Source organism: Rissa tridactyla, chromosome Z (assembly GCF_028500815.1).
Source record: "Rissa tridactyla isolate bRisTri1 chromosome Z, bRisTri1.patW.cur.20221130, whole genome shotgun sequence".
In the NCBI taxonomy this organism is placed as follows: domain Eukaryota; kingdom Metazoa; phylum Chordata; class Aves; order Charadriiformes; family Laridae; genus Rissa; species Rissa tridactyla.
The window spans coordinates 53185116-53211333 of record NC_071497.1 but is presented as its reverse complement, the minus strand read 5'-3'; the positions used below and the strand labels follow the sequence as shown (position 1 = coordinate 53211333).

The 26218-nt window shown below is 40.4% G+C and overlaps 1 protein-coding gene across 1 annotated transcript; it reads left to right on the top strand.

Moving 5' to 3' along the window:
- The first annotated feature begins 807 nt into the window (after positions 1 to 807).
- LURAP1L (leucine rich adaptor protein 1 like) lies at positions 808 to 23424 on the top strand. The gene is made up of 2 exons (XM_054186485.1): positions 808 to 1383; positions 22678 to 23424. The coding sequence occupies exons 1-2, from the start codon at positions 1186 to 1188 to the stop codon at positions 23050 to 23052; spliced, it is 573 nt and encodes a 190-aa protein (XP_054042460.1). The 5' UTR covers positions 808 to 1185; the 3' UTR covers positions 23053 to 23424.
- The last annotated feature ends 2794 nt before the right edge of the window (positions 23425 to 26218 follow it).

The following is a 26218-nucleotide window of genomic DNA, read 5'->3' as shown; positions in this document are numbered from 1 at the left end:
CACATCCCGGGCCAAGGAGCGACAGGGCGCTGCCAGCGTTGCTATCTGCACAGACAGCATGTGCCTGGCTATCAGAGTTACAGTAACTGTCTCAGCTAGCAAACCGTGCCTTTTCAGGGGGAGGAAAGGGGTACAAAAATAATAATAATGCGGCGGGGGGCGTGGGGGGAAGGAGAATCAGCCTGCCTGCAATGAAACCCGTTTGATGAGTGGGAGAAACATTCACACTGTATGTATACTCCTATCCCTGTTAGAAAGTGATCTAGGGTCACAGAGCTCTGGATAGTAGTTTTATTTTTTCTTCTTCTTTTCTCTTTTTTGCACCTATTCGTGTTCATTTTTCCTTTTCTCTTCCTCTCCTCTCCCTTTCTTCTCCTCTCTTCTCCCTCTCCCTCTTCTCTCTCTACCTTTCCTCTTCTCCCTTTTCCTCTCCCTCTTCTCCCTCTCCCTTCCCTCTTCTCCCTCTCCCTTCCCTCTCTTCTCCCTCTCCCTTCCCTCTCTTCTCCTTCTCCCTTTTCCTCTCCCTCTCCCTCTTGTCCCTCCCTCTCCTCTCCTTCTCCCTTTTCCTCTCCCTCCTCCCCCTTTCCCTCTTCTCTCCCTCTCCCTCTCCCTCTCCCTCTCCCCGCAGGGTTCCCAAGCCCTCCCGGCAGCTCCCGGGCCAGGCCGGGGGGGAAGCACTCCCCGCCGTGCGGGGGCGCCCCACCGCTCCCACCGCTCCCGCCGCCGTGCCGCGCCTCTTCTCCAGGCATTACGGTAGGCGGGCCGCGCCGCGCCTCTTCCACCTGCCAGCGGCCTTTAAAGTTGCGTCCGGCCCAGACGCACGATGACTCGGGTCCTGGTGCCCGGGGCCGGCAGGCGGCAGCTGTCGGGGCGCATCGCCGTCCCGCCGGAGCGGGGCCGGAGGGCGCGCCCCCCCGCTTTCCTTGGCTTAGGACGAGTTTTTCTCCCTCGTCCCCGCCTGCCTACTTTTGTCTTTCCACCCGGTGGCAAAGGAGGGCCGGGGAAGGGCGGAGGGCGCGGGGGGGGGAGGCGCTGGTTCGCCCGGGAAATCCCTATGTCTGCGGCGGGTCACCTGCGCGGCTCGGCCGCCGGCCCCGGCGCTGCCGCGGATTACCGCGTCTCCGCGCTCCTGCAGCGCCCGGGCGGCCGCGGGTAGTGCCCGGCGCCGCCGCCGCGAGGCCAGCCATGGAGCCCGGCTCCCCGCCGGACCTCCGCGACGTCGAGCAAAAAATGGGGCGCAAAGTCCCCGAGAGCCTGGCGCGGCCCTTGCGCGGGGAGGAGCTGCCGGGACGCCCCCCTGCCGCGGCCCCCGGCCCCCGCCGCCGCCCCGCCGCCTCCCTGGCCAGGCTGGAGACGAAACTTCACCTCCTGAAGCAGGAGATGGTGAGTAGCCGGGCGCCGGCCGAGGGGCCCTGCGGCAGCGCCTCCGGCGCCTTTGCAGCCCTTTCCCCCCCACCACCCCGGCGGCACCGTCCCGCCGCGGGCAGCGCTCCCCTGCGGGGTCGGCCGGGGACGCGGAGCCGCTTTCCCGCCGCCCGGCCGCGGGGAGATGGTTCTGCCTCCCGAGGTGGCAGCAGGGGGGCTGCGACCTCTGTGCCGCCGACCAGGTGAGCAGGAGGTTGTTGGCCCAGTGGCCAGAAGCGCCTGTCACTTGCCGGCTCTTTTTTTTCTCGCCGGGTGGCAGGTCGCCAGCGGCTCACGGCTGGCTTCTGGTTCCTCTGTCAGCTGGTTAAAAGTAGTGGAAGCTGGTGTACCAATAAACAAAGCAATGCACTGGTCTTCCTCTGATGTGAATACATCTTCTGTATCACACCTGTTTCCTGCTGGTGAATAATGCCTAAAGCGACACGGATGGTTTGGGGCTGAAAATTTGGCCTGGTAATCTCAATTTCTGGACACTGGTCTTCAGAGACTTATTTAGTTCTGAACAGACGGTGCAGAAGATGCACAGTAACTCTTGAACAAGCAGCTATTTATAATTTGGCCAAGAGGTTGGGTTTTTTTTGCCAGTGGTCTGTGATGGGACTGTGCTGTATTTAGTTTAGAACTTTTGTTTACTGTCTTAATGCAGGTGCTTGTCGTACTTTGTATATCACCATCTCAATAAATTTATTTTTTGATGATGCCATAAAACTGGCTTCTTTCTTCTTTAAGACAAACAAACAAAAAAAAAACCACTCCTTGGAAGCAAGTGAGCAAGCAACTAGTGAACACTCAGCAGATATGATTATGACAATGCAGAGTACTTCAGATGTGCAAGTGTAGTTGGCTTCTATTTTTATTAGGGTGTAATTGTTATGTGAGGTCCCAAAAGACTCTTTTTAGTAGCAGTTCTTTCCATAGTTCTCGCCACTAAGCTTATTTGAAAACAGTATGGAGTTTGATCTTGTTGGGATGAGGATTTTGCTGGCAATGTGTTGAGATGACTTTATGCAACTATCTTGGAACTCAGCCGTTTACAGCAAACAAAGCAATCTCATCCTATTTGAACAAGTATAGTGCCAAACCATCAGTCCCTGTGTAACCTTACAAGTGAAAGGTGGGTGGCGTTGTAAGAGTTTTTAAAGAATAAGATTGATAGGGGAAAGGGAAAAAAAGAATATTCTGAGATTTAGTAGCCAAGATGATGACCCTAATCTTGGAAGGTTGTTTATAAGTCACGCTTGCTATTGTATGACTTCATACGATTTAAGAGATCCTCATAAATCAAACTGACAATGTATTTTAATGTGATGATCTCTGTGAATTTCAGTTTTAACAGTAAGTTCCACATTGTAGCATATCTTATGTTTAATTTTGAATTTTAAGCTTGCACAATGGTTGTAGAGTGACTTGCAGGTAGCTTATAGTGTAAAACTGTTAGGGAGGTCAGACTGCAAAGGAAACAGATAAGGTAGCCAGAGTTCTTGACATGACTTTCTAGACATGTCATGACATTTAGGCCTATTAAGGGGAGAGGTGGCTTGGCCTCATTACCTTTTGAGTTGTTCTCTTCACCTACTTTACACTTGCAAGTTTCATGTCACAGTCTTTAGTTTGCCTCCTCTTCTTTCTGCCACCCAGTTTCCCTATTTTTTCTCCCCATCCTCAGTGTGAATGTGTTTTAGTCCCAACATCCTGGACCTCTCCTGTTCCTTGTCACTTCAGTGACTGACTGACCTTCACATCTGAACTCATTGCTCATGCTAAGAAAGGGCAGTTGTGTTACACACCTCTTCCTGTTTGACTTCTGGTCTGGGTATGCCCATTAAACCACCAATATAATGACTATTTTAAAAAGGTGAAGTATTGATACTCTGTCTGCATCTTTTTCGTGCTCCTGGCCGTCTTCTGTAATGCAGAGAATGAAAGTGAACTGTCCTCCCAGGGTTTTCTTCTACTTTCATTAGCAACCTAAGGATTTTCCTCTATCCTTAAGGTTTCTTCAGGTTCTTAATCTGTCACTTTCCCCTCTGCAGTTTTCTTTGTGACCTTGTACAGATCCAATCAACTTAAGAACAATTAAACAGCGTAAAAACCACGCTATTTCTTTCTATATTTTTTTCTCCTTTTTCTGCACATCATTCCTAGAACAGAGCCAAAACTTCTATCTAGCTTCTTACTTCACACCTCTTTGTAACATGTTATTCTTTGGCTTCCCTGCAAGGCCAAAGACGCCGTGAACGCGTAGAAAGTAGTTTGTAGCTGCTGCAGTAGTAAACAGGCGAAAAAAACGGAAAAGATTAGAAGTTTAGAAAACCAACTGTCATCCATCAAGCCATCTTTTTCTAGTTGTGCTATGATCGCAGCTTCTGCAGCCCACTCACTGAACTTTGGATAGACACATCTGGGCTTTTTTTGCTTGCTTCAGACTTGAGACAAACCTTTTTTTTAAGTGTTTACAAAGCAACATTATTCAGGCTCTTCTTTTCTAGTCACATACAAAAAACTTGACACTTGTTACTGTGCTGACATCTTGATCTCTAATGCTGAGCAGTACTGTCTTCATTATCTCCTTGTATTCTTGTTTTTGTCGATGAAGATACTTTGGACAGATGTGGCTATTTTCTGTGTTGTTTTTTCTTAACTTGATAACTTGGCTTTATACAAAATTGGGCAGTTATGCAGCTCAACTTCTGTCCTTTCCCACAGCTATTTTTTGTCACAGTGACTGCGCCTGTGCTGAAAAACCTGAACTAAATCTGACAAACAAATTGATTTTATAGATACTGCCTTAGTATGTTTTGATTTATCATCATGTTTAAATCATGGTGATCCCAAAGCTCTTGACTGTGCTATGGTTATATTTTACTGTTAACTACATTTTTTCATCTCTGTCCAGCCCATAGCTTCTATAAAATACCTCTGTGTTCCCCCGACATCCTATTGTTTGCCCCCTGATAGTAAAGAATAAGGGAAGCATACCTGAACCTGTTTGTAATGCTTGGGAGTAGACACCAAGCCTTAGCTCAGGCAGCATATAATCCTTCCAGTGACCAGAGTAAATTCAAATGTACAGGAGTGGAAGCTGGTGGAAGTTTTTGTTCATTTTAAACTGGAGGGCCATCTCCTTTCCTGTCAATGCACGTGTTGTCCTTCCAAAGAAACTGATTTTCTGTTCTTCTGTCCATCTTGTGCATTAGAAGCTAATGCTTATCTTGCTTTTGAACGAAGTAACGATATCTGTTGGACTGGATAAGTCTGAGGAAGAGAGGTGGAAGCTTTGAGAGCTCTGATCGAGTTGCCGTGTCCTTGGGCTGGAAGAGCATGAATGAACTGGTAGAAGTGATTACCTCTCCTGTGTCATCTGCTGCAGGGGAATGTTAAGAGATAAGCATATTATCATGTCAGTATTTGACTTGGAAATGCTGGTTTTGACTGGGATTTAAAGCACCTGGTGGTGGCGGGATGTGTGTGTGGCAACTGTACATCTGCTGGCCAAAGGCCTTGAGGCTTGCATCTTGCTGCTACAGATCTTTTTGCAGTTCCCGCTGTATGTATCTTTTCCCCTCAAGCCCGATTTTGCTGGTAGTCTCTGGAATCACACACAAAGCACCACGGAGTGGTGCATTTTTGAAATACGGGCCTGCTTGTCTAGGCCTTCTTTCCCCTCTTTTACCTTCAGTTTTCCACATCAAGGCCACGATGGAGACTGTGTTGGATCCTGAAAACCTTTGAGGCATAAAGCCATCAAGTAACAGGAGAAGCAAGATGTAACTGCCAGTGTGAGGCAAAATGCCACGCTCTGGTCATCCAAGGATGTGATGAGTACTTCCTACTAGCCAATGTGCCCTTGATTCAGTATGGAATTTTGTCACAATGTTAATGTTAAACTCTTTCCTCCTGTGGTATTTTACATGGAAATTTCCACTGGTGTATTAATAATAACCCTTTATAGCTGCAGCCCTGTTTCTGGTGTATCATGCTCCTGAGGTCACTATTTGATACATACGACTTCAACAGCTACACACTGCAGTAGCTAATCAGTGAGGTTCGTTCTGCAGCCTGAAATGGTACTGCTTCAAAAGACTCATTTCTCCTTCACAAGTTCTGGGCTTATTCAAAGGGAGATTTTCATAAACACCTGAGGAAAGAGAATGTGAGGGCTTTTTTTTATTTTTGTTCAAAAGTTTTCCAAATCAACTTTTTATTGCCTCTTTGAAAGCTAAAAAAGTTAAACAGAGTATAGTCTACATTACATGTAATAAAAAAAGTAGCATTCTTTGCATAAAAATATTTCAGGCAGAAAAGGTAAACTCTGCCTTGGAAGTAATGGGGTAAATGGCAGTGCTGGGACTTGTAGATGAGATTCCTTCCAGTGAACACTGCTGAGGATCAAATATTGTTAATGAATCTGAAGGCCAAACTGGATATTCTGAGTGCAGCAGCTTTTAGGGTAAAGGGATACAGAAATGGAAACAGTCCTATTGCCAAGAAGCTGAGTGTGTCAGATTTAAGCTAAGGCTATTTGACATAGAGGCATATTCCTGTGCTCTCTCGGTAGTTGAGTTTTCTCCCCTTTTGCTCTCTTAGTTCTATTTTATTAACTATTTTTAAAAGGTTAATTAACATGGAGCCCTGACAAAATGAAGCAGAAATAAAAGTACTTTTTACTGATTGGAATTGAGGCAAATATGATCATTACAATGGCAGTCCTTCTCTTATTCTTTTCTTTTCTTTTTTTCTTTTTTACTTATTCTATCTTTTTTTTTCACCTGTAAGTGAAGGTGCAGGTTGAAGGGCAGAGCTGGTGTAACTCTGTTCTACCAGCTCTTAAGAGTTTGAACAACTTCAGATTTGCTTAGATTTGTTAGATCGACAGTTGTGGGGGGTCTGCCTTTATTAGTTTCTTTAAAGGACCTTTTTAAAAAAGTCAACAACTGTGACTTGAAACATCTCTTTAACACATGTTGTTGGTACAGGCTGCTACATTCACTGTTTTGTATGATAACATCAATTGACTTAATTGAAGCCAAGATCTGGTTCAGTGTGTCTAGTCAGCAGCGCAAAGCTGTGTATCAGATGCTGGTTTTCTATTAGATTAATTGGAATTTTTGCTTAAAAACTTGATTGAAGATAAAATCTTAAATATAAAATTACTAGTGGCTAAGCCTCAAGCCTGTGTAGGAGCGTTTGATTAACCTTGGTTTGTTAGTGAGCAGTTATTCAGTGAATTCCTAAAGTGAGGCTCTTCTAAGAAGTAGAAAGAAGGCATACAGAAATAGAAATGAACTTATTTCCCCTGAAGTTCTCCTGAATTTCATTGAAAAAGCTGCTAATCTTGGATCTTGCTAACAAGTTCTCTCCTTTGTAGCCTCTGATTTGCAAAATGTGGTAGAGGAGTTTGTAATTTTCACATGTTGTGCAGATTGGGCAGTGATACTACAATACTTGGGTTAAAAGGGATTTGTAGATTGATTTTAGGGAAAACGATCAAATCCAGCAAGAAAAATTTGCAACCTAATTGTAGTACCAGAACTTTGCCAACTTTTCCATCTTTTCAGACCATCTTTGTAAGGATGAGGTGAGCAAGGTTCTTTAAATTAGTGCATATTTAAACATATCTTTTGACTGGCAAATCTCAGCTAGTGCCTGGCAAAAGGATTTAAATTGTGGAACATTTGCATGTTGCAGTCGGTGCTTATGGCTGTTCTCGTTCAGCTACAGTAGCCGCTGAAGGGTTTAAGTCCCCAGGAAGTACAGGTGAATATGTGGTTACATTGCTGACATAGCTACTGCTTGACCAAGGGTCTCTGAAACATTGCTGATGCCTTACCTAGCCTTACGGTGAAATACTTCAGTGAAAGTGATTCTGTCTCATGTATGGATCATCACGGCAAGTGTCAGGGATACTTCACTCGAGACTTCCAGTTAGACTGCCCCTGTATACTGACACTTTTGGCAGCCCTTATTTCAAAGAATATATATTATCATTTCGTGATGTTTCGTTCCTCATTGCTGTGTTTCAAGGGTAGAGGAAACATTTTGGCTTTGAAGTTGCTTTTTGAAGTCTGATTGCTGACAATTTGTAATGAAAGACATAAAGACTAAGCACCTTCTGCACAGAGCTCTACAGTTTAAGTGACTTCTAATAGCTTTTAGCAAACAGATTACAAACTTTCTGATAAAATCAGGAGAACGGTATGATTTTCATAGAATAGCCTGGGCTGGAAGGTACGTCAAAGGATCATCTGGTTCAACCTTTCATGGAGCCTGGATATGATTCTTGAGCACTCTGTCCAACCACATCTTGAAAACCTCCAGCAGTGGGGACTTTACCATGTCCATGGGGAGGTTGTTCCAGTGATTGATTGGCCTCACTATTAAAAATTATTTCTTATATCAAGATGAAACCTCTCCTGGTGCAACTTGTACCTGTTGCCCCTTGTCTTCTCCACGTGGCTCCTCATGAAGAGAGAGCCTCTGTCCTCTTTGCAGCAGCCCTTTAAGTATTGGAATACTGTGATAAGGTCCCTCCCGAGACTTGACTTCTCCAGGGAAAAAAGGTCTGACTCCTCCAGTCTTTCCTTATAAGGCAGGTTCTCCAGCCCTTTGATCATCATCATTTTGTGTAGATACTTTTTTTTGGGGGGGATACTTATAGCTAACAGTAACTGTAAAGTACCTTTTGTGTGTGAGCAGGAAAAACTTGAAATGCATAATACCAAATACATATATTGAGCAGAGATGATGGCCAACAAGTGCATTTCTACTGTTCAGTACTTTCTTTTTTTTTTTTTTTCTAACAGTAAATAGTTAAAGAACACATTTTCAATTCATTTTTTTAAAGGTTATAAGATCCTTTGTCTGTTCTCTGCCTTTGGGCTGAAAACCTGGTAAGCCTTCCACAGTGGACATGTTCATTTCCTATGTGTTTCATTTCTGTCCGTGTCCTGGAAGAGAGGCTAGAAACTGGAATCTGGAGCAAGTGAGGATGAAGTTACAGGAGTAAAAAGACAGAGGATCTGAGGTCTTGAAAAGCAATTGGAATTTAATTAAATTGAGTGCAGTTTTTCTCTTGGATTTTCACCTGCATTTATAACCATGGAAGTTGGGAATCTTACATTTAAGCAGTTCCAAAAACTGCTTTGAGAGTTCCAAAAACTGAGAAGCAAAAGATGTTTCTCAGGTTACTGTTTTGTAAAGATGAAGAGCTCTGAACAGAATATTATGGGCAATCTCATAATAAAAGGGGAACATTTTTGATAGGAAGGCAGACTTGTGGCTTTTGTTTCCCAGCCCTCACTCTCAGAAGTGGGGCTGCTTGTTAGAGCATTTTTGCCTTCATGCCAGTTGTTCGCTGTGTGGAATTGTGGCTTAAACCACTCGCTTATCCTTACTGGTGTGGAATGGGAGCTGGTATCTAGTAGGGCAACTGGAGCCTGAGATGGCATCAGTGTATCATTTAGTTTCTTAATTTGAGAAGTCTGTAACTATTTGGATAGCAATGCTAAGGCTACCTCAGATCAGAGCATCTGTACCCTATGCGGTCTGTAATCTTCTGTATAGTTATTTTTAAATTCTTTCTAAAACGCAGGTAACAGGCAGTGCTTGAAACTTCAGCACGGTTTTTGTGAATGCAAACCTTCTGTACTTGGAGATATATATCTCTGGATCACTGGAAAGTGATGACTTTGTAAGCTGTGATGACTCGGAAGTAGCTTGACCAAATATTGCTCTAAAATAACTGCAACAAAAACAGTTTTTTGCAGACTTGTCAGAAAGCTATTACATTATTTACAATGCTGAAGAAACTATTAATTGCAACTGTTCAAAGCAAGTAAAGGAGGAGGCAGGAGAAGCTTGAATTTGGACTGAAGCGTGAGGGTGTCCATCAACACAGCAGTTCTGAAAAGTAAGAATACCCAGTTTTGGCCATTTGGTTTACTGAATGCTGAGGGGGATGGGGAAGCAAAAACAAAAGAAAACCCCAACCCCAAACTCTGTAAGACTTTCATATGTTTGGTTTTCTTGTTAGGAAAGTCTGGATGTATTTTGGTCACTTAAGCTGTTCTAGCTGGCTGTCCTGTGGCCTTGTAAGTACTGTAGTTGTTTTCAAGCACAGTTTTGAAATATCATCCTTGTTGTTGGATAACTTCAGTTACTGCCAAAAGGGAATCATAGCACTAAGAATTTTATACCTGTGAATCTTGGTCTTTTCAGCCACTTAAGAAAAATATGAACTTTTTTGTGGCAGATGGGATAAGTTGTTCAAGGACTGGAGAAGGATTGGAGAGAGAACTGGATAGGACTGACTGCAACGGAGCTTGAGGAAGAGGCTGAAACACTTCTTCTGAAATATGTGGCTGCCATAGAAGCCAAGAAGGAGATCAGTAATTAAAATAATGATGTTTCTTTAATGTAGACGACAAAACATTCCTGCACGTCTGTACTTTGTGGTTAAGGGTATGACTGTGAGGGGTCCTCCTTTATCAGCTGAATGACTATAAACCAGATCTAGCTGGGAAACTTTCTGTGCCTGCGCTCACCATAGTGATGTTGATTGTGAAGTAGTAAGCCTTGCCACAAGGATAAGTTGCTTTCTGAGCTTCGTTTTACTCTGCACCATGATGCACAGAGCCATGTGAGTATACAAATGGTCTTGCTGTCCCTAGAGCCAAGTATGCTCTTATTTTTAGTCTACAGCAAGCTATAGCTGTGCTAGGAGTAAAACCTAGAATGACAGAGACAATATTTTTATATGAGTCCATTGAAACTGTTGCACTGTAATCCACATGGTATTGCTATTTGTTTTCCTGTAGATAGGTGTCCGACTAGGATACTTAATTCAGTAGTAGTTGAATTCACAGCTATGTAGTGAATTATGTCAAATTAAAACATGATTAAGGATTGTGTGTGTAACATGTCTAAACTCCATTCTGTCAAGTACCAGTATTGGAGGATGTGGTTTGGAGAAAGATTTTAAGTACGCTTATTGAAGTAATCTTCCTTCTTTTGCACAGATTTAAACATGCTCTCTCTTTGTCATCAGCCATTTACAGATTAGGTGTCAGTGAATGTCTTTCCTTGTCTGTCTGTGTCTCTAGTGAGAGCTGGGTCGTGTCCAAAGTGACCAGTGGGCCTGGTAAGTACATTCTGAGGTATTCTCTTCAATGGGTTCTGAAAAGCTGTTCAGCCACATACCTGAGCAGTTTTCAAGCTTCAAGAGGTGCTTGACTGTGTCAGGGAAGTGTTCATGATAATCAACTAGAAGAAACCTTAGCCTGGAGGGTGACCAAAGTAGGTGACCAAAATACATCCAGAGGATCTGTAAGCCACCTTGTATTACAGCTTTGGAAGGTATAAACAATACAGCTCAAGTTTTTTTCAGATCTAGAAGTATATTCGGATGGTCAGTTATTTCAGAAATATCCTGTCCTGTGTTCCAGCAGTGAGTTCCTCTGGCTGCCTACCTGCAGATGAGCATGTGGAATAAAATGTGTTTGAGGATCCCTCCTCAAAGTTGTTCCAAAGGAGGTTTCCCTCCTTCCAAAAGAGCAGATAAGGAGAAGACACTGGAGCGTATATATATGTCAGGTGTTAAAGTTAGCCACTCTTATTTTATCAGAATATGCAACCTCTCCCAGAGGTTCCATAACATGGAGAAGAGCAGTCCTGGCACAGCTATGCAAATCCTGTTCTCAACAATCTAATCCTTCTCCCTCCCCACCAACCTGGCATTTCTTAATACTTATGTTTTGTCAAGGGAATGGTATGGCACATTTGTTAATTAACAGGAAACACAAACTAGCTAAGCTGCTAGAAGTTATCTGAATGTTTCACTTGCCGTGCTGTAAAATAAACTACTTGCAATATTGTATACCCATACTGGGTGTAGTGCCAGGTGAAGTGAAAGCATTTAGTGCCTGTAAAGCAATGCTAGATTGCTATTTAACTACTGGGAGTTTCAGATTTTATAAACGCTTTACTGGCTTAATTTGTAATTTCATTCACTGTTGTTAAGTACCAGCTGCATTCATGACTAAAATGCTTCCAGAAGGAGAGTCATTTTACTGCATTGCTGCTTTGGACATGAAACCTACCTCTCTCTAGGTACAGAAGGAAGCGCACATCCAAAAATTATAATGTAACAAATATGCTGAGTGTTTCCAAGCTCCCACATTTTTACCCCAAGGTAGAAACAAAGGTAGAACAGCTCTGTTGCTTTGCATTTTCCTGAATATTATTTTTTTCTGTCTTCCTACACAATCTCCACTGGTTAAAAGAATGGTTGCACTGATTTTTGTAACTCAGTTAAGTGCTTATGAGACATAGTAAACATTGGACACGATTCTTAATACTGAGTGTTTGCTGAAAAGAATTTTTTAATTTACAAAGCTTCAGATTCTGACCTTTACCCTTCCAATAATTATAAATGATTAGGAAAAACAGTCCCGACAGCAAGGAGGAAGATGTGAAGCATTTCTATGTAAGAAGAAATAGGATCTGCATTGGTTTGCCACCTCTCCAGAAAACTAGTGAACATCCGTCGTCCTTCCTGGGATGAGACTTACACATCAGTTTGGAAGGGTGACTGGAGAAGGCCTGTTCCAGCCACATCACAAGCCTGAATTTGTTCTCTAACGCTAATACAGACCATTATCTCTGCTGAGCAAAGCTGAATGATGTGTGTTTAGAGTCAAGTATGGGGTGAACAGTGTCTTTTTATATAGTTTGGTACTGAAGAATCCTTTCTATGGGCAGGAAGGTTTTTCTGACTAACAGAATTTGGATGGGTCTGCAAAATAACATGACAACTTCAAGAAGCTGGCCAGCAGGTCAAGGGAGGTGATTCTGCCCCTTTACTGCGCTCTCATGAGACCCTACCTGGAGTACTGCGTCCAGCTCTGGAGCCTCCAACATAAAAAGCACATGGATCTGTTGGAATGAGTCCAGCGGAGGGCCACAAAGATGATCAGAGGGCGGGAGCAACTCTGCTATGAGGACAGGCTGAGAGAGTTGGGGTTGTTCAGCCTGGAGAAGAGAAGGCTCCAGGGAACCCTTTTAGCAGCCTTCCAGTACCTAAAGGGGGCCTACAGGAAGGACGGGGAGGGACTCTTTATCAGGGAGTGTAGTGATAGGATGAAGGGTAACGGTTTCAAACTGAAAGAGGGTGGATTTAGATTAGATGTTAGGAAGAAATTCTGTACTGTGAGGGTGGGAGGCACTGGAACAGGTTGCCCAGAGAAGTTGTGGATGCCCCTTCCCTGGAAGTGTTCAAGGCCAGGCTGGATGGGGCTTTGAGCAGCCTGGTCTAGTGGGAGGTGTCCCTGCCCATGGCAGGGGGGTTGGAACTAGATGATCTTTAAGGTCCCTTCCAACCCAAACAATTCTGTGATTGTTCATTCAAGCAGTCATTGTAAACTCTGATTTTAGACTACTGTTCTAGTCTTTTCAAAACTATACAGTTATGAGAGGAGCAAACATGAAACCAGAGCAATAATTTTCAGATGACTTTTCCTGATCTGGGCACAAAGACTGTGTATGAACCATATTTTAGCGGGATGGTGATTACACTAGTGGGGAGATTTGGATGAAGTTTTCCACTTAAAAATAAGGCTGAATCTGAAAGACATGCAATTTCAAATAGTGCACAGATTAAATTTAAGGAAAAAAACCCCAAACCTTATTTGATAAGATGTGTTGACTCATTTTTATTGAGTAAGTTTGAAAAGATTTATCACTAAAACATGATGTTCATAACTTTTTCATAGGGAAAAAACACCCCATGATCAGCCTATCACTTTCTAACTCTAGTAAAGCAGTTCTAAGAGGACATGTGATCACTTAAAATTAGAAGGCTGCCTTGAAGTTTCTTTTATTCTTACTCAGATAAATCTTCAGTAAATAGGACGTGAGTTTGCCGTTAGCAAAGATTTTTTTGTTAGATTAAGCATATGCTTTTAACATGACCATCTAGCCCATCTCCATGGCCACAGAATTATTACAAACAGAATCCCATTTTAAATTCTGGGGAGATTCAGACAAAGATTTTAATTTTTTTGCAAATCTTACATGTCTCTCCAGTGGTATTGCGAAAGCAGACTTGAATTTCAAGAAAGTTCAGATTTGTCTCCAGTAGTAATATTGTCATGTCTCAGTTCTGACTTAATGAAACAAGTCGGGGTTTTTTGGTTTTTTCTTTTTTTTTTTCCTTTTAAAAATAATGAGGTGAGGATCACTGTTGTCTCAGTAAAAGCAACATTTTCAAACTTTGGATTTACCTGTAAGCAAAACCCATGATCTTATTTCACTTTTATTTTAGTTCTATGCTTTTGAGAATACTTACACAGTGCCAGTATTAGAACTGATTAATTTTAAAGGGATGAGCAGGTCTGGAGTGCTCATTAACCAACTCTAATTCAGAAATGAACAGATATTCTATCCGATTTTCTTTTTTTTTTTTAAGAGCATGTTTTGGTCAAGACAACCATAAATAAGGCAGAGAGTGAAATCCAATGGAAAAAAGATCTAGAAATGCTGTTGAGCCTCAGTGTTGTCTCATGTTGATGGGTAAGACACATACAGTCCTGTGTGGTGGCTGGCATCCAGAACACGTTATAATGATGCTGGGATCGTCCATCTGCTGTAACACTTTCTGACACCCGCAGCTGATTGTTACCGCTGTGTATTGACCTGGATGTTTGCAGTGGTATTATCTTGTCTGTCAACATATGTGGGTCCATAGTATGGATTTTTCTGGACGTTTTCACCTCTGTCATAGTAGATAGATTTCTAAGGTCAGATGCTGTTTTTATGACAACAGTATGGGATATTTTGAAACATTCAGTAAAAACTTCCCATAGTATTAGAAGCTTTTTACTCTTCTCAGACCCCAATATTTCCTCACTGGTCTCTTTCATGTTCATTCAACTAAGTTTTAAAATAATCAAGACCTTCCTTTTATATTCAGTCATCCTTCTGAGGCTGGATGTTTCCCTCCCTGAATTCTGTGGTGCTTCCGTATTTGAAGAGATGATTTTAGCAGTTATTTCATTTGGGCAGGAGGTGATGAAATAGGGACTTAACTAACTAACCTTTATTTTTTTCCTGCTACTTGGTCTCTGACCATAGCATGTTTCTCTCTGATAATCATCATAATATCTACGTAGTAGGTATTTAAATGGTTTCTTCTTTTTTTCAGTAAAATAAAACCATGGCCAAAAAACTAAAACAAACAAACAAACAGGAAAGGATTTTTCCCTGAGAATTTTGTGTTACACTTAAGCATACAAGACACCTTAAATAGTATAATGTTAAAAAAGAAATAAAAAATGTACCCTACTGAGTGAATGATTCATCCAAATCATTGATATTTTACTAGGTATTAATCCAAAAGGCAGGCTGCCCACAGGTACTCCACAGAAAAGGATCACCCACATTTCAGGGAGGTAGAGAAAGGCCTTGACATCCACTTTTTTTTTTTATTACAGAGATAATGTAATTAAACAATTGCACAACTTGGCGGTATGTATTTTCCTGTCAAGTCTGAGGGGGATCAATTAGTATGTATAAAATTAACATATTAAAATACTGTGTTGTAAGAGAAATGTAAATCACCAATACTGTAATTTCCTATACCAGTTGATAACCATACTAGCATAATGTTTTGTTCATATATTTGCAAGGAATGTCCTTGAAACCTGTTCATTAGCTTACTTAGACACATTGCTTACTGAGCTAACTTGCTCCCTCATGGACTTGCTCTGCCTCTTGATTATTCCGATGGTGGCTCAGATCTGACCTGCCCACGTCCTTGCTGTAGCTAATGGGTGTTTGGTAAGCTCTGCTTGCAGAAGGAGAATCCTTTTCTGGCTGATGCCAAATCACACTGTCTCTCCTTCCTAGTTAAAAAAACACTGTTCACAAAGCTATGTTACATTCCTGCCAAATTTTACAGAAGGACCTGTAGAAATATTTACGGTAAGCATTTTGTGCAGGATAGCACGGGAACTGCAGCAGGCTGGAACAGTATCAGGATCTCTCTGCCCAGGGAGGTGGTAGAGTTTCCAACTCCGGAGGCATTCAAAACCCACCTGGACGCGTTCCTGTGCAACCTGCTCTGGGTGACCCTGCTGTGGCAGGGGGGTTGGACTAGGTGATCTCCAGAGGTCCCTTCCAACCCTGTGATTCTATGATTAGGCTAGGGCTTCTTTTTAAACTAGCAAGGTCAAGGGCACAAACAGAAACTGAAGACTTAATGACTGCTCACTTTCTGAACAGCTGGGACTTCAGAGATTGTAATGAATTATGACTAAAAATCTGCTATGAGGATTTTAACAATTTTGGAGTCTCCAAGAGAAACAACAGTATAAATGATCTCTTTCGCAAAAGAAGGCAAAAAGTAAGCCATCAAGACTGCTTCTGTAAACTGCCACAATGCTTTTACTGCGACTCGTTGTGGAAGTGACACTGAAAGTTGTTCAATTTGCAGAAATAAACTAGATCAGCAAACTGCAACTGCAAATCAATGATGGGTCACATAAATTTAGCTTTTGTATATGTAGCTTTTTTATGTGCTCCTTTGTTGTCTGGAGATTACCACAAGCCTAAAAAACATATGAGGAAATAAATGGGAAAATGTTTCAGCAATACATTATAACACAAGTCCATGCTGAAGGAAACCAGATGCACAAAAAGCTGTTGATCTACATATATCATTGTTGACTGAAATTTAATTTCCCTAAATCAGTGTGGTAAATCACAGTCAGACACACATGGCATAATGATGAACACTGGAGGACCTACGTCAACTCACTGACAGTCTCATCTCTGCCAGGCTTTGGACACCACCTGCATTGTTTATGCATATGAAGAAATTGAAGAAATGAGAGTGTTCACATATAGTGTCAGGTTGATTGTGTTAGCTTGGATTATTGTAGTGCCTGAACTAATCTAAGCCAGTTGACTTTGTGGTGGAGTGGATGTGGAGCATTCCCACAAGCAGTTATGGTTCCACCTGTGCATAGATGATCCCTTTCCAGCTAAGGACAGTAAACCTGTGTTCTTATACTCTGTCATATAAAAGCTCTCTGGTGTTTTGACGGGTGATGCTACAGATTGTGTTCAAATTCAGAAGTCACTCTAGGCATTCTGCTTTTTCATCTTGATCCTGAAATGCCATTGCCCAAAGTGGCTTAATTATATGAGGAAACCAATGCAAACATCCTGAATCAGTGGGACAGTTTTGAAGTAGGCAAGAGGTTTAAAGTCATGCACATGCATACGTATTAATTAAAGTAGGACGGAGCTCATGCACAGGCTGTTAAGCATCCTGCATGTTTTAGGAGCAGACATTTGTCCCTTATCTGTCATTTGTGGGTTTATTTTAGAGATGTTAAATGGGCAAAAAAAAGCATTTATTTTACTCACTGGTGTTGAGAAGCTAGTGTAATATCATTCTGAGCTTGCTAACCTTCAAGTGGCATACTTCATGCTTTATGGTGGTTGCTTAACAAACAAAGCCTCTGTGTGTAACCATACTTGTCCCTGTTATAAATGTGTTAGCTCAGCAACTCCAATTAAATAATGCTTGCATTCATATATTCTGAATTTTGGACTTTGAATAGGTTGCTTATGATCTTTTAGCTTGTTATGCATATTCTCTTACGGAATTGGTTGGTGAGGCTTTATTGATGGGTTTTATATCCTTCTATATGTGCTTACTAAATTTGTATCTTCTTAAGACTCAAATAATTCTACATTGACAACCAGTGTTTATTTTATTTTTCACACTCTCACGTTTCTCCTCAGGAATTAATTTTCTTAGTTACTTTAAAAAATGTTACTCAGTGTTTGTAATAGCAAAAGTAACACCAGAAGAAAGTGGAGTAAGCTTAGCTTTTCTGAAGAAAAAGATTTATCAGAATTCAAAACAAATTATTATTTGGACATTGATTGTTAGGTTTTTTATTTTTTTGTTGATGTTTTTTTGTTAAATCTCAAATGAATTTGTAGAATTCATTACTCCATGGAAAACTGAGGTAATCTGCCTTTAAAAATAGAAAGAGGAGATAGGCATGCCTGGGTAACCATAAAACTGTTTATCCTGAATGACACGGGAAACAGAAGAAACTTAACGGGAAAGTGGAAAGCTGTCTCTGACACACCCTAGAAAAGGGAAAACAGCAGTAGCATTAATACTCCTAAACCATACTGGTCACGCATACCTGGTGGGCATGGAAAGATTCTACTGGTTTGAAATTCTGTTTGTAAAATGGGCAATAGAGTTGGCTGTGGCAGTGTTTAACAACAGATGGAATTGGCTCCAGTGCCCATTTCATCTGACCTCTTCATGTGCTAATTCTCTCCTGCAAGACTGTTCGCGTGCTGAACCTCTGAGCTGCTTTCAGTCAGGTACTGTATTTTGCTACTGTTTCCACCCAACATTAATTTATTGTGCAATATCTGTCCAAAATTATACTGCTTTAGAAACATGGATTCCATAGTAGCCAACCCTAGATCAGTGTTTGAGTCTAGCTCGAGATCCTGTAGAGGGCAGAGCTTTTGAGCTGAGTGACTTAAATAGCTCCCTGAATCCATTAACTTGTAAGTTTAAGATTCTGTGTCTTGTAGTGACTTATTTCACCGTGCTCTGGCTAAAAGATTTGTCTTGAAGGAAGTATCTTGTTATTCATGCTCTCTCACTTCCTTTCCTTTTACTGTGCTGAGCTCTTCACAGCACGCAATATAAAGGTGTTGAGGAAAAATGAAACTATCTTTTAAATAAACTTAGGAGTATCTTTTCTTCAGATTTTATGGTTACCATTAATATCCCTGCAGACTTCCTGTAGTTGAAAGAAGCATCTCGTGTCCCCAGAAATCTAAAAGAAACAGATCGCTTTCTTTTAGATTATCAGAAAGGAACTAGAGTTCCAGACAGCTTTGATAGATTAAAAGGATATATTGAACAGAATTTTTAGCTTTGTCATTTTTTGGGGGGAAGGGGATCCACTGCATTTGGAGGTGACTGGAAGCTAAGTCTTCAGAACATGCAGCGGCAAAACAGAAGTCCATTCTGCCCGTAGTCAGAGTGCAAGTGTGACTTTGATCCAAAAGCAAAGTGACCAGGCTAGGGACAGCTAATGCACTATTTTGGGTGACTGCCAGGAAAGTGAAAATTGTCTTTGTTAACAGCCCTGATCATTAAGAGTTCTATTCTAAAACCAATAACCGAGTCAAGTCCTCTTTTAAAAACACTGTATATGTTAAAATAACATGCATATTTGGATATAAATGTGTATACATATATATACACAGATGTCCATCTGTTTGTATATATATATATAAATTCTCTTCAATAAATTAGGCAATGTTGCACATGTGGAAGACCACAAGCAAGGCTAGTTTTGTAAGGAAAAAATATCTTGTTAGAACAACCAGTATGAGAGGGAGGGAGGCATAGAGAGGTGTTTAGGCCATTTATCCCTTCCAGACTGAAGATCTGGTTGTGTCTGAATGCCAGTGCTACCAGATTGAAAGATACTCACTGTGACTTCAATTTCATTATTTTCTCTTGCCATGACTAGCTGTTTAATGTTCAACATTTACAGTTCTTCCTGTGATTATACAAACTACGCAAAAGATACAAAAGCTGGCTTATAACCAGAATTTCTTTTGCTCTCTTGTCACAATTCATTTCCTCTGTAGACCACACGTTTGTGCTGAGGACTGATAGATGCACAAACACACCTACCCTATGGTGGTGCTGTGCTCTGCCTTTGACTCAAAAAGCAGATGTAGAAACCATTCTGGAATATCTACATTAGCTATAATACACTCTGTTTTGAGTATATCTGAAGTGCACCTGCTGCTGTGCATAAGGAATGGAGCAGTCAAACATACTGCAATTTGATTGTGTTTAGTCCCTTAGTCCCTATAGTTGAACCATCTCAGAACTGACTTGTTTGCTCCGAGAGTTACATGGGGTACAGCTACATAAGTGAGTACGAACAAACGAGATTGTGTCTGGGCTAAAGCAGATAAGAGGCAAGAAATGTCGTAGTGACATTTTTGTGTTATCAAGCAAATGATGAAGGAAAACATGTTAAAGAAAGATGACATTTGGTGGACTACTTTTTAATGTTTGCTTTAGGACAAGCACACTCTTGGTATGGGAGAGTTGGGGTGATGTTTTAGCTTGGAGGAAGAGGACTCAAGTACGCAGGAATGCAAAGAATTACTCCAAGTAAGGCTGTTCCACGGAAATGCTGAAGCTGTGTGTGTATTTAGAGAAAAAAAATGATTTATTGTGAACTGAATCTGAAATACATGAGATCTCTATCTAAAAGGGACTATTTCATTAGGGGTGTATTGGTGCTAGCTCTGCTAAACATTTCCTTAATCAGCCTCTTGGGAAATTTCCTGTCTCCAAGCTTGCTTATATTCAGCAAGTTGCTGAAGTCTGTAGTTGCATGGGGGAAGTCGGGTAATTTACTGCTTTCATGACAGCCTAGTTGCTGAGCAAATGGTTTATAGTGATTTATGGGTAGGAGCAGAGGAACTGCCTTGAGCAGGAGGGCTACAAAATGGTCAGTCTGTTTACAGATCCTCACACCTGAACAATGATAGATGGGCAGTATTGTTAAAACTGTGAATAGTAAAGATATTTTGCACAGTACCAGGTTAGCTGTGTTAACTTCTGTGACACAGCACTGAGGATAATTCACAAGTCATTCTGGGAACTGGGGAAGGAGACTGGGAATACACATGAGAGTTACATCGACAGTCTGTTACTAGCAAACCTTAAAATGTCTTTGTGTTGGGTTGACCCTGGCCAGTAACTAAGTGCCCACCAGCTGCTCACTCACTTCCCTCTTCCCCTCCTGGCATGGGGGAGAAAACTGGAAGAATAAAAGTGAGAAAAACTCATGACTTGTAATAAAGACAGTTTCGTAAGTGAAGGAAAGAAAGAAAAAAACCAAGTGATGCAAAGTCATCACAATCTCCCTCCAGTAGGCCAATGCCCAGACAGTCCCCAAGCAACAGCTACATTGGAAAAACCAAACTCACAGGTTTTATTGCTGAGCACAACATTATAGGTCAGGGAATATGCCATTGGTCTAGTCAGCTGTCTTAGCTCTGTCCTCTCCAAACATCTTTCTCAGCCCCAACCTACTCACTGAGGGTGCAGAGTGAAAAACAGAAAAGGCCTTGATGCTGTGCAGTCACTGTTCAGCAGCAGCTGAAACACTGGTGTGCTGCCAACACTTGTTTTAGTCACAGATATCGAACACAGCACCATACTGGCTGCTATGAGGCATCCCAGCCAGAGCCAGTACAATCTTCTGCAGTATCTAACAGAATAAAAATACATTAAAATAACTTTCTGAACAACTGTACCGGGCAAGTGTAATTTAGTATATTGAGAAGGTGGCATCTGAGTGTGGAAAGAACTGTGTCCAGATTGCACTCTTGGCAAAACAAGATACAGTCTTTGCTTCCTGAGAATAGTGATTCCATTCCAGTCCATTGTGGATGAACAATACAGCTGCTGTATTTCTGTATAATAACTGTGGACTTGGAGAATGGCAGAAAATGTCTATTGTCTGGCATAACAGATCTTACATGTTTTCTTCCGTATTTCTCATCTGAGTGAAGACATTCAAATTTTCAATATAATGTATTATCTTTTATGAATTACTGACCTGAAAGTTAAGATTTTAGTACACCGTGAAAGAAAAGCATGTAATACATGTGTATATATCAAACATAATGGCACGCGTATTTTTATAGAGAAGTACACTCAAATTATATACAAAGTATTTTCCAAATGCACGTATTAAAGCAGTGACATATCTGCATGTAGAATGCTTGTTTAGTACAATTAAAGGATGTAAGAACATGTGATAAAATATGACACAAATTACATGCTAGACATGGTATCCCTATGAGTTAATCTGCAATGACTGGCGCCTTTTTTCCAGTGGTTTTAAGCATGCATGCCCTGTGTTGGCACTATGGCAAAAGTTCATCTAGGCGGAGGACTTACTGTGGAAGTGATGACTCTAGAAGTGTGTCTGTTTTGATGTCAAACATTCAGTAGTCATGAGGTGCTGTTGGAAAGGGCTGGAGAGTCGATTAGGTCACAAACTAGCATTATCTTCTCACAGTATGGGTAGAAGTAGCTTCTGGCTCTCCACTTTTCATATTATGGTCAACTCATTTGTCAGACTGCCTTTTCAGCATTTTTACTTGTGTATTGTGATGAATAGGGGGTCACATAGATATTTTTTTGCCAACATTTGTGATGTGTCAGGTGAAAAGAAAGAAGGAACAAACAAAAGCCTTAGGCCTCACATTTATGTGTCATCTCATTGTGGAAATCTGAGTAAAACAGTGGCTTATAAAGTTCGTCCGTTAAGGAAAACATGAAGTCAGTTAACTTAAATATATCTTTGAAATGCGGCACTGTAATATTCCACTGTGCTTTACCATTAACACTCCTGTGTGTAAGCGCCAGCCACCACAACTAAATTGGAAAGTAGGACTTTGTGCTGAGTGTGTATTTTTTAGTTATTTTTTGCAAATTTTTTTCTTTATGTTAATCTATAGTAAGTGGTTGACTGTGAACTCATCATCTTCATCTAATCTGGGTTTAAATAATTTGAAATTTACAGTTTCAGTAAATTCAATATTCAACTCTCAGGCGTTTATACAACAGCTTGCAACAAAAACTCGTGTAGTGTGAATAAAATTTAGAAGTCCGTAAGTCTTTTTCCAAATGGTGCACATCTGAAAATTTTAGGTTACCCAAGTAGCCATAATAAGCATAATTTGGGAGAAGTGCTTAGTTGCCTGGATGTGCTAAGCAGTTTACAGTAATTGTAAATGGAAATGGGTTTGTGTCTTGCTTCTCTGCATAATGAAAAGCTATCCCCAAGAATTGTCATAGCAGCTATGTTTCTCATCTAAATACCATTGTACCAGTGCATGTACAAGTCTTGTCATTGACTAGCATTCCTTTTAATGAACTGCTTACGTAGCCTGATAAGGTTCTCACTTGAACTTCATTGAAAGTATTAGTATCTCAATACTTAAACTTTTTTATTTTTTCTAATTATTTAAATAGGTTTGTCCTAGATGTGAAAGATGGGGATTTTGTGTGGATTTTTTAATCCACTAGTGGCTTCCAGCCTGCTATTTAGAGTTTGATTTCGAAGAAAATGAATAATGTTTTTAATCACTTTTGCCTTGTAGGTTAATCTCCGAGCCACTGATGTGAAGCTTATGCGTCAGCTACTCATCATCAATGAAAGTATTGAATCAATCAAGTGGATGATTGAAGAGAAGGCCATTGCAAGCAGAGGTAGCAGTTTGAGTGGCAGCCTGTGCAGCTTGCTGGAAAGTCAGGAGACATCCCTCCACGGCAGCTGTAACAGTTTACAAGACTGTAGTGATGGACTGGATGGAATATCAGTGGGGAGTTACTTGGACACCTTAGTGGATGATGTCCCTGGTCACCAAACCCCTTCAGATATGGACCAGTTCAGTGATTCTTCTATTATGGAGGACTCACAGCCTCTGCATAAGCATCCCAAAATTGATTCTGATGAGTACTACTGTTTTGGTTAACAAAAACAAGTTCCAGTGGGACACAAATGCACTTGTACTTATCCTTTTTCTTTGCTGCTATTTTATTTCGTGTGCAAACCCCCCAAACTTCTCTTGGAAGGAAAACATAATATGATACTTTGATTCCACTTGATAACTTTTCTTTTGCTTCTAATACCTTTTTTGCTTGGTGGGTTGTGCTTTCCTCCTTACCTTTTCTTTTTCTTAATTTATTGTTGCAATTTTTGTTTGTTTGTTTGTTTTAATTTTTTACAATGCTGTATTTACAGGTCTTTAAAAGTGGTGAAGGAAAAGCTTTATCTTTATAATGAGACATCAGGGAACAAGAGCAAAAATTTTGTATTTGTTGGCAATAAAATTTCTTCTGATAAATATATGTTGTGGTAAATTTTCTTGACTACCAAGTTTGGCCTTTCCAAAGACACTGTTCTTATTGAGCCTTAAATCTGAATCTTGAAAATACCTCAAAATATTTTTCCTTTTGTAAGCAACGATACTCAATTCTGTTAAGCTGTCTTCACTTGGAATATAAAGTGTCATAAACCTTTCTGTGTGAAGTTTCTTTCTTCTTGAACGTTCTCATCCTTCTTGTCTAATTATGATTTTAAATTCTGGTCTTCATTGGTGTCTTGCAGTGATGCATTCCAATATTCTGCATAAGAGTATATTTCATTTTTGTGCTTCATTCCATTCAATTTTATTGAACCTGGTGTTTTATAGACACAGTCTGTATCTGTAAAAAAATGAGAGAGGCATCCAGTTCTAATAGTTCGGATACTGAGACAAAATTCCTCAGCAGTTATTTCAAAAATTTAATTTAAAGTCCTGACAATTTTTATCTTGAATTTTTGAGGGATTTAGAGGACACTGATGAAAGAATTTACAGGAGACAACGTGCTAGGAGGCGTGTCCTGTTTTGCTTGTGTATGCACACCCTCATCCTTAACATTTACTTTGGTTTTACCAAATATTATTACTAAGAGAAAGTGTTGCTCTACTGTCTTTTTGTTTCCTGTTTTATAAGTAAGAGTATGCTTTAATATTTTTGTGCCTACTGGTACAGTTGAGAGCTATGGCTACTCACTCAGATTGGAAGCATCTAAGAAGAAAAACAAGAACCAGCTGCTGTGTGGTGTGCCCCTGGCTTTGTGAGTCCCCTGGCCCATGGTTTTGTGCAGAAGATTAGGAGACAGATTTTACTTTTAATTGCTTCAATATCATAAAGAAACGAGATTTTATCCTTCTGCAGTAAAGAATAAATAAGAATAGAAGACATGGAATTGAACTGGATCTGTCTTGTCCAGCCTTGGTCAACATCAAATGTGGAGAAGAAGTAAAAACTCTTCTTTTAGTAGCAATTTGCACTTTGTGGTTTGCTCCGTTATTTTTCAATACAGTAGATTTCTGTGTCTCTCAAAATTAAAAAACAAGATATGTGTATTCTGCTTTGGACTTAGTGATTTGTTCAAATAGAATGAGAGTAAAGAAATGTGTGTTGCCAAGAATGAAGCTTCTCAGGGGTATTGCAACCAGGGTATTGCAGATAGCTTGAAGGAAAAGAGAGGCAAGCTTTCAAATGACAATGATGTGCTGACTTAATATTTTTAGTTTTTTTAATTCCTTCCCCAGCTTATGACTCCTGAACATAGTTTGAAGAAAAAAACTTACTTCTCAGTGTATCATTAAATACAACATCAAGGGTGAATTCAAAATAGTTTTTATTACTTTAAATTATTTGCATCTGGAGAACAGAACTATCTCTGTGGTGTCAAACTGTGACTCTCTTGAAAATTTTTCTGCCTTTGGTGTGGAAGTTAAACATGAGGATGTATTCTCCCTCTGAAGGTAATGAATGTGCAACATATACAGCTTTTTCTTCTGCAACTGAGATTTGGGGCAGTAGACCAAGATGCACATAAAATTTTTCTACTATGCAGGAAATTCAAAAATATTCTTAACGTACCTTCTCAAATATCCCCTAGAGTTATGCTGAAATTACTTCAAGGAAAATACAGGCTGTAGCTGTCACCCACCCACTCACAGCTGTAAAACTGGATAAAGAGTAATTACATCAGTGATAGATTTATCATATTATGATTAAAAAGTTCATTTAAATAGGAATCAAAGCTCACAGAAAAAAAGCCTACTACTAGAAGTGCTGAAATAAAAATGGTATGTGGTTGCAAGCTTTTGATCCTGTATGTCTCTTGACTGGAAGTGGAGAAAGAGTACAAATGACAAAATAGAGGTGCCAGGAGACTGTTAGAAAGAAACAAGAATTTCCAGCTGTTTTGTTTCTCATATCCAGGAATACAAACACCTAGGGTTTTATTTTTGAAGGATAAAAACTTCAAAGATTTAGGTTTGACTTAGATTCCTTTATTGCATTAATAGGACTCCATAGACAAAACATAGTGATTTACTCTGACTTCCCGCTTATTACAGAACACGAAATTTTATTATCTCCTAAAATGAATCCAATAACTTACAATTGAACTACAACTTCACTATTTAGACAACAGAAAATGTTCAATGCTCCTTAAAAAAATACTTCCATTGGGTAATTAATTTTGCTTTTAAACAGTTTACATCTCTCTTCCAGCTTCCTCTTGACTTGGTTGACCTTAGTCTTGCAAAATCTTTGTCCAGTTAAAAAAGAGCATTTTACTTCTAGCACTTTTCAGAGATGGGTTCTTTTTTCCCTTGAGTTTCCTTGTAATTTTTTTTCTGATTTACAGAACTAAAAAACAATATTCAGCAGTAGAGTGCAGAGTACCTGAAAGCACTTTATAAAGCTATGTCAGTTTCAAATGGATAAAAGCAATAGAATTAAAAAAAAAAAAAAAGTGGAAAAATAGCAAATATAATTTATTTATCCTCTGTCATTTTCTGTCATCTTGGTTCTTCTGTCACTTAGCTTGCTTCCAGGCATGACAAACAATTTCAAGATAATTTGTGAAATCACAGACAATGAGCAACACCCAGTCAATTCTTATTTCCATATTGTTGAAGTTTTATCTTTGAAAGACATTCCACTATGTAAGCTGTGAAATTCAGAGACAATAAGGGACAATCAAAAAAGATAGTTTCAGTATGCTTTCTGTTTTAAAATAACTGTTTCCTGCTAATAATAGGAACCAGCTAGTAAATGGATGTGCTCTGGTTC